General features: G+C 45.0%; 1 protein-coding gene across 1 annotated transcript; it reads left to right on the forward strand.

The window, feature by feature from the left end:
- The first annotated feature begins 2,376 nt into the window (after positions 1 to 2,376).
- Positions 2,377 to 7,677, forward strand: LOC110306755 (acyl-coenzyme A thioesterase 4). Its single transcript, XM_021178840.2, has 3 exons — positions 2,377 to 2,983; positions 4,839 to 5,041; positions 6,192 to 7,677. The coding sequence occupies exons 1-3, from the start codon at positions 2,527 to 2,529 to the stop codon at positions 6,795 to 6,797; spliced, it is 1,266 nt and encodes a 421-aa protein (XP_021034499.1). The 5' UTR covers positions 2,377 to 2,526; the 3' UTR covers positions 6,798 to 7,677.
- The last annotated feature ends 1,598 nt before the right edge of the window (positions 7,678 to 9,275 follow it).

A 9,275-nucleotide genomic window follows, 5' to 3' on the forward strand; every position in this document is an offset into this window, starting at 1 on the left:
TCACTGTTTAAAGATTGGAGCAGAAGCTGTGTTCCACTCACCAGCAGTCTCAAAATCCTGTGGCGGGGGTCGTGGGTAGCTGGCGGGTGTCAGCCGACGCTGCGCTCTAGCTACCCCGGTGCTGGTCCGGCCAGAAGAGCCGTTCAGTTTTTTTAATTAACATCTTTCTTCCCTGCATGCTTGATTGATGCAACAGAATAAACTTTCCCATTTCCCTGATGCTCTGTCCTTTCTCTACCATCCCACACCACTGTCATTCTCCTTTTTTTGGGGGGGGGAGTTGAGTCAGGGTTTCTCTGTATAGCCCTGGCTGTCCTGGACCTCACTTTGTAGACCAGGCTGGCCTCGAACTCAGAAATCCACCTGCCTCTGTCATTCTCCTTTTTAACGTCACCCCTTTTCCTTATATTAGTTCATGCAAACATACAAGAAGTTTAGAGCTTTCTTGAATATCATGTTGGACAGACCAGGGGGAGGATAACTCCTGCAATGTAAAACAAGAGACATCACTTTCTAGAACTTTGGGAAAGAAGCTATCAAAACTCCTATTTATTTATTTGCTTTGCAATATATATGATTTACATTTATAAGAGGGAGAATTCATTCTCATAAGAATGATTAAATAAGCATAAATCCACCATTATGTAAACATTTAAGGTACTGGCTGTGGTGCCTGTGAAGGAAGTAAGGGACAACATATTGATAACTCTTTCCCAGCTTAGAAATCAAAGTAAGGCACCTACCCTCTCTCATTTGCTTTGTATCAAATCTGTTCTTACCTTTTGGTCACTATGACAAAAATTCAGGTTGATGAAGAGATAGCTGAAAAGGGCGCACATAGGCACAGTTAAGGAAGTTCAAGGCCACACTGCTTGCCTTCCTGCACACACTCATGGGTGGCTGGGTTTTTATAAGAATGATATATGCTCATTAGATCTAATGATGAGGATTTAATGATGATGACAATGGTAAATCACTTAGATTGGAACCCCAGAATGACTGCTTATTAGCTGCCAACATATCCAAGCCACTAATTCTTTATAACAGCTAGTTATTCTGCCTGAGAAATAATTGCAAATACGTGCATTAAAATAGCTAAGATATTAGATTATGAAGTTTTATGAAAATTATAGCTACCATTTATGTGATATTTACTCTATTCCTGGTACATCTAGTTCTCAAAACACTATGAGGTAACTACTGTTATATCTAATATGCAAGGAAGCTGTAGGGAAGAAAACCTGACTTGAAAGCATGTAACTGCTCCACAGAAAAAATTTTCTTGTCCCGATTCTGGGCTGTGGAAATATAACAATAAAGTAAAATCATCACCTCTCCTTTTGAGAAAATTGTCATTTAAAATGTCATCATGTTAAAATTGCTGATAACAACCTTCTGAGCAATATAATTCACAAGTCCCTGCTTACATTTTACTTTACATTGACCACGGGACAGAACATCGACTCAGTTGGCAGCCAGGGCCTTCCTTACCTTTGCTCTCTTCCTTCTGGAAGGTTCAGTTTGAACGCCTGCCTTATGTGTATCTAGTGGCATGCCAACAGCATCCTAAAACCCAGCCAGATGGCTCCACAAGCACTCATATATCTATATCTTAGGCTGCACCATTTCTAAAAAAGATTTATCTTATGTATGTGAGTACACTGTAGCTGTACAGATGGTTGTGAGCCTTCATGTGTTGTTGGGAATTGAATTTAAAGACCTCTGCTCGCTCTGGACAACTATGCTCACGCAGTCCCTGCTCACTCTGAACGAAAGATTTATTTATTATTATACATATGTACACTGTAGCTGTCTTCAGATGCAGCAGAAGAGGGCATCAGATCTCATTTCGGATGGTTGTGAGCCACCATGTGGTTGCTGGGATTTGAACTTAGGATCTTCAGAATAGCAGTCAGTGCTCTTACCTGGTGAGCCACTCGCTGCACCATTTTATCAGACCATTGGACAACACTGGACCTTGGATGAAGCCAACTTCTCAGAGAACTTTCTATGGCACCCTTGACACCTGCTCAGCCCCTAGATCTTTCAAGCCGCCCTTAATAGCACCCCTAGTAAAGCGGGGTCCAAGCAACCACCTCAGTGGCCTCTTCATCCTGTACCAGAGAGCCATTTTATCTGTGCATTCTAGTTTCTGTGCTGGGAGCTGTAGCATCCAGGGAAGTTTTTGTAAACTGAGTATCTTAAGACTAAAGTGGTATAAAGTTGTAATTTATTACAAAGTTCTTACTCTTGGTTCCGTTTTGTATTTTTATAAAGCTGCTGAATCCACGGAAGGATCGTACTTTGCCCTGATTCATTCACTTGGTGTGTCATCACCAATCACTTTCACAACACCACGTGGGAGTGGCGAGAAGCAGAATCCTATAACCTAGCTCAGCCCCGAAGCATGACCTTTGGCCGGTCTGTGCCCAAATTGCTGACAGACCATGGTTCCTCTCTTGTCTGGGTCCTAGAGACGCACTAGGTCGGCTCCACAGCAGGCCAGGCTCCGCTCCGGATTCGGGCATGGCGGCGAAGCTGAGCGTGGAGCCCGCGGGCCGCAGCTGCTGGGACGAACCGCTGAGCATCGCCGTGCGCGGCTTGGCCCCGGAGCAGCCCGTCACGCTACGCGCGGCACTGCGCGACGAGAAGGGCGCGCTCTTCCGAGCCCACGCGCGCTACCGCGCGGACTCCCACGGCGAGCTGGACCTGGCGCGCGCGCCCGCGCTGGGCGGCAGCTTCTCGGGGCTCGAGCCCATGGGGCTGCTCTGGGCCATGGAGCCCGATCGGCCTCTCTGGCGCCTGATCAAGCGCGACGTGCAGACGCCCTTCGTGGTGGAGCTGGAGGTGCTGGACGGACACGAGCCCGACGGCGGGCGGCTGCTGGCGCGGGCGGTGCACGAGCGTCACTTCATGGCTCCCGGGGTGCGGCGCGTGCCCGTGCGCGAGGGCCGGGTGCGCGCCACGCTCTTCCTGCCCCCAGGTGAGTTGGGTGGTTGAGAGGTGGGAGAGCGCCTAGGGCTGAGTCTAGGGGTGGGGTTGGGGCTTCCTAGGAAGGTGCTATTGGCCTTTTCAGTGACCACTCAAACAGGTTGGGGGATTTTCATACATTAGCAAGTGTCCTTTGCTTGCATTATCTCATTTAATCTCTGTCTATCCCCAAAAGATAAGTGTTATCCAGCTGATGAAAAACACAGCTGAACTTTGCTGCAGTACAAGGTTAGGGAAAATGATAGACAGAGGAAACTGCCACATTGTCCTTGACACACGCAGCCCCTTCTCCCCACTCCACCCCCAACCCTAGTCAGTACATACAAACACACACTCACACACACAAAACCTCAAAGGTTAAAGCCATAGTGAAAGAACCTAGTGGGGAAACCCCCACTCAATTTCTGTTTCGGCGCGCACCCAAGAATCACGAACAGACGGCCAACTTGATGTAAGAACACGAGGTAGTTTAATGACTGAGCTCCAGGCCGACACATATCTCCCGCAGGAGACAGAGGTGTTGACCACATGGTGGAGGCATAATGGCGGAGCTCCGGGTTGAAACGTATCTCATGCAGGAGACAGTGGTTTTGACCAGGAGGCTTGGAAGCTAGGGATTTTTATAGAAAAGGGGTGGGGCTCGGGGAGGAATTGGCGCGGTTTCACATGATTGGTCCATTTAAACATCAACAGACTGTCAGAAGGGCGGGAGATAGGGAGGCACCAGGCCAGTCAGGACGACGTGTAACGACGGGCCTGCCCAGGCATGTCCTGCTATGTTTTCAGCCCCAGGTTTTAAAGCTCACAAACAACTCTTTGGGCTATTTGACATAAATTACATGAATCACATGTCTCAAGTTTTATTTCCTTTCAATAGTACATCCAGATTAGCATAAATTGATTTTGTTCTTATTGTTTTTGAATTTAACCTGATGGGGGCTTCGTGGTTAAGAACACTCACAGGTGTTCTGCCAGAGGACCTGGGTTCAATTCCCAGCACCTGCATGGCAGCTCACAGCTGTCTGTAACTCCTGTTCTGGGAGATCTGACACTCCCACAAAGATAAATACACAAGCAAAACTCCAACACATAAAAATAAATGTATTTTGTTTTCCCGTGTGTGTGTGTGTGTGTGTGTGTGTGGTTTGTGTGTGCTAGTGCTCATGGGGTGGGGAGGTGGGTGTCAGAAGAGGGGATCAGATCCCCTTGAGCTGGGATTGCATGTGTTTGTGAGCCCCAGTCCTGGGTCCTGGGTCCTCTGCAAGAACAGGGAGGGCTCTAAATCACTGTAGCATTCTCCACCCCTATACACACACTTCCCATTGTCTGCAGCCCTTGGCAGAGCAAGAGGAGGGGACAGTCTAAGGCTTGCAAGTCCTCCTGCTAAAATGTACTCCTCACCCCAAGGTTTAGCACTGTCTCCTGGAACAACAGCTGATCTGTAGAAGTATGCAATATCCAATCTTAAATGGTATCACTTATAGCATTCACCCCCTAGAACCATGCGATTGATCTACAAACAAAAATCACACACACACACACACACACACCTTCGATTTGAAAAATGAAAAATGTAAGTTTACAATTTTGTGTTGGGCCAAATTCATAACTGTCCTCCTGTGGCTTGTGGACCACAGTTTGGATTCTAGAGGAGGATTAAAATGCAGGAGACAGCTCAGATTTTTTTCTTCTCTCTCCAAAGCTCCGGTGTCTCCGTTCAGTAGTAACACAGAAATCTGTTTGACTGGATTCATAGAAACCAATTAAACAATTTTGAAAGGTGTCTAAAAGAGAAGTGAATTCTTTGGATTGCATGATGCCTTTGCCTTGTCATGTCCCCTCTGTAGGACAAGGACCCTTTCCAGGCATCATCGATGTTTATGGTGTTGGAGGAGGCCTGTTGGAATACCGAGCCAGCCTTGTGGCTGGCCATGGCTTTGCCACATTGGCTCTGGCTTTTTATGGCTTTGAGGATCTCCCCAAAGAGCTCAACATCATAGAAGTGGACTACTTTGAAGAGGCAGTGCGCTACATGCTTCGACACCCGAAGGTTCTCCTTGTGTGCTTTATTTAATCCGTGTCCCTAGAATTATCTCTACAGAGGTGGTCTCCTGCTCCAGCTCTTCTGAGGCTGTTCTGTTCTTTGTTCATAGAAAAAGTTTCTTGGGGAGATTCTTTTTGGCTTTGAGCATCGAACACTTCCCCTTTCTCTGATGCATAGCTCCCTAAACATTACTAAAATGAAATCTCATTTCATATACAAGTAAAACTCCTCTTGCCATACAGACTAGATATCTTACCAAGCTGGCTTTATAACCTTTAATTTCCCTCTCAAATTTCGCCACAATTTGCCCACCCTTTATAAAAGCTAAGAACTACTAAGTTGGACACTGGAATCTGTTTCTATGAAGTTAATCATTTTCTAGGATTGCCTCGATGGAGTTGGACAAATGATTCACATCTCAGGCCACTGATTAAGCCACATGGGTCAATACACTGTCAAATAAAGCCATGGGTCAGGTTCACTGGAAATGAGGTCCTTGCCTGACAGGCTCCCATGACTCAGCATTGATAACCAGTCCCTAAATGTGACTGTGTGGTTTTGTCTGCCATAAAAGATTTATTTACTTTTATTTTGTGTGTATGGGTATTTTGCCTGCATTTGTGGCCATGCACCAGATGCATGCATTGACCACAGAGGCCAGAAGAGGGCAACAGGTCTCCGGGGGGTTGTGGACAGTTGTATGTGGGTACTGGGAATCAAACCAGGATCCTTTGGAAGAGCAGCCAGTGCTCTTAACAACTGAGTCATCTCTCCAGCCCCTTTAGCAACATCCTTTGGTGCTCGGTAACTTCTTTTTTTACTAACCTGTTTTGGCTATACATGATCCACACGGGTGGAGACAAGGACCACTTGCAAAAGTCAGTTCTCCTCTTTCACCTTGTGAGGAATTGAACCCAGGTCATCAAATTTTGCTGCAAGCACCTTTACCCACAGTGCCATCTCCTTAGCTTTTTTTTTTTTTTCCTCTTTCTCTTTGGATTTTTGAAATTGCTTTGCCTAGCCTTGAACTCTCTATGTAGCTGACTGACTTGAACCCCTGGTCCTCCTGCTTCCATCTTCCCAGTGCTAGATATAGGCATGTTCTATCTCTTACCTCTTACCTCATCTTTTTTTTTTTTTCTTTCTTTCTTTCTAGGTAAAAGGCCCAGACATTGGGCTTCTGGGTCTTTCTCTAGGAGCTGATATCTGTCTGATCATGGCTTCCTTCTTGAAGAATGTCTCAGCCACAGTTTCCATCAATGGCTCTGCATTCAGTGGAAACAGACATATCAAGTACAAGCAGACCATGATTCCACCATTGGGCCATGACCTGAGGAGAACGAAGGTGGCTTTCTCCGGCATTCTGGACATTGTGGATATACGGAACGATGCTGTAGGAGGCTGTGAGAACCCCAGCATGATACCAATAGAGAAGGCCAAGGGCCCCATCCTCTTTGTTGCTGGCCAGGATGATCATTGCTGGAGGAGTGAGTTATATACTCAGATAGCCTTGGACCGGTTACAGGCTCACGGAAAGGAAAGGCCCCAGGTACTCTCTTACCCTGGGACTGGACATTACATTGAACCACCTTACTTTCCCATGTGCCCAGCTTCCCTGCACAAAATAGTGAACGAAGCTGTGATTTGGGGAGGGGAGGTCAGGGCTCACTCCAAAGCCCAGATAGATGCATGGAAGCAAATTCTATTCTTCTTTGGCAAACACCTGGACAGTACCCACAGCAGAGCCTCCTGTAGACTGTAGTGAGTTTGTCTGTAACAGACATGGTAGCTTCAAGGTCAAATGTTATAATCAGTTCTATGTGAATCAGTTTTCTGCTGGATTACATGAAATTCATGTTTAGGGCATTAATGGCTTATTAGTCACTGTACTGAATAAGTTATTAATCAATATGGTTATTGTACTACCAACCTGTGCTTGTTACAGATTCAGCTATATGTGATATAATGAGTTAAGTTTAAAAACAGTGACCTCTTTCTAAAAGGTATGATCTCTTCTAAGTTCAGCATTTCAGTGGTAGTTGCAGCTGTTTTTGTTCCATTTGTTGTTTTGTTGCTTTTGGGGACAGGACCTCAAACGACCTCTGGCCGTCCTGGAACTTGCCATGTACGCACAAGGATTGAGGCCTTGAACTCACAGGGATTGTCACGCTTTTGCCTCCTGAGTGACAGGATTAAAGGCTTGGCCCTACCTAGTTAATACTTTAACTCCTGGATCAGCTTTAAAGACAGTGGCTGCAGCTGCGGCTGCCTCATTTCATGTCAACTTGACAGAAGCTGGAGTCATGTGAGAGGAAGGAGCCTGATGTGTATGCACATACACCTGGATATACATGTGTGTACCTTACACACACACACACACAACAACAACAACTAAAACAACAACAAAAATGATAATTTTGCCATTTCAATGGAGTAGATCCAGCCTTTAAATAATTTTTCAAATAACATTTCTGAAAATGCTTCTCACCTGTGTTGATTAAACAGCAAAGAAACAAAAAGTTATGTTTTCTATTCAAGGTCACTTGGAGCCTTATTATTTTGTCCCATTCAAGCTACAAGGAAATGTTAAGAGTGACTCCCTAAAGTTGAGACTAAAAAGGCAATAAAGAAAGGAAAAGAAACTTTTAGAACTAAATTAATATGGAGATTGTTTTAAATTAAAAATTGGTCCACAGCCTTCAAAACATCATATACATGCTCATTTGTCTCATTTTGCAAGAAATACAACTAGATTAGCTTCTCTTTTTTTTTTTTTTGATTAGCTTCTCTTTAGTCAACCCAGTGTGTGTGTGTGTCTCTGTGTGAGTCAGCATGTGTGTATGTATGTGAGTGTGTGTATGTGTGAGTGTGTGTATGTATGTGTGTGTATGTGTGAGTGTGTGTATGTATGTGAGTGTGTGTGTGTGTGTGTTGTATGCCATCAGAGGACAATTTATGGGAGTCAGTTCTCCCTAGCATGGGTTCCAGTGATTGCCCCTGTGTGTAAGGCTGGTGTGTAAGGCTGCTGTGTTCTGTGCTTTTGCCCACTGAGCTGACTCATTGGCCCCTCTTGTCTAGAGACTAGAATTCTAAAATGGAAGCTGTAGAATTTGGGCATATGTGTTTGTGTGTGGGTTGTATGTGTACCTTATATTCTGTGTCCACATGGTAAAAATCTACTAAGAAATTCTGTTCTAATGAGCTTATGAATAAAGGGGCTATCATATAAATAAACTTTAAATCACAGTAATTGCTAGGCAGTGGGAGTGCACACCTTTAATCTCAACACTCTGGAGGCAGATGCAGGTGAATCTCTAAGTTCGAGGCCAGGCTAGTCTGTAGAATAAATTCCAGGACAGCCAGGGCTGTAGGGAAAACTCTGTCTTGCAAAACAATAACAACAAAGATTATGGTAATTAACTCAGATCACTTCTAGTTCACATGCCTTAAGTAAACCGTTTTTAAACAAGCTTTAACAAAAATGATGTTCTCATAACTGTTAGCAAACATTTTTTAAAGATTTATTTTTTATTATTATACATAAATTCGTTGTAGCTGACTTCAGACACACCAGAAGAGGGCGTCAGATCTCATTATGGGTGCTTGTGAGCCACCATGTGGTTGCTGGGAATTGAACTCAGGACTTTTGGAAGAGCAGTCAGTGCCTTTACCTGCTGAGCCATCTCTCCAGCCTGCAAACATTTTTTACAAGTGCAATTTTAATTACATTTAATGTTGTGTGTGTGTGGTCACAGGACAACTTGAAGGAGTCAGACGTCCTTCTATCACAGTAGAAAGTTCTCAGGCTTGGTGGCAAGCAGCTTAGTCAGTGGCACCATCTCAGCAGCACTTTAGTGGCCAGGCAGGGTAATGCTTGTCTGTAGGGTATGTCTGTTAATTGCTTTGGCCTCTTGGTGACAAATCACCCCTTAGAACAATTTGAAAGGAAGGATTTATTCAGACTCATGGCTTTAAGAGTTTCACTCCATTCTGGCAGGGAAGGCCTGACACTCACAGGAGCAGCAGCTTGTGAGGAAGACTTCTCACTTCCAATGGCACAGTGACCCAAGCCTTTAGTCCCCTTACTCGGGATGCAGAGGCAGGAAGATCTCTGAGTTTGAGGCCAGCCTGGTCTACAGAGAAAGAGAAAGTTTCAGGCCAGCTAGGGCTACACAGAGAAACCCTGTCTCAAAAAAACAAACAAACAAACAAAAAAAACAAACAAAAACAAACAAACAAA

The sequence above is a fragment of the Mus caroli genome, chromosome 12 (genome assembly GCF_900094665.2).
Source record: "Mus caroli chromosome 12, CAROLI_EIJ_v1.1, whole genome shotgun sequence".
NCBI lineage: Eukaryota > Metazoa > Chordata > Mammalia > Rodentia > Muridae > Mus > Mus caroli.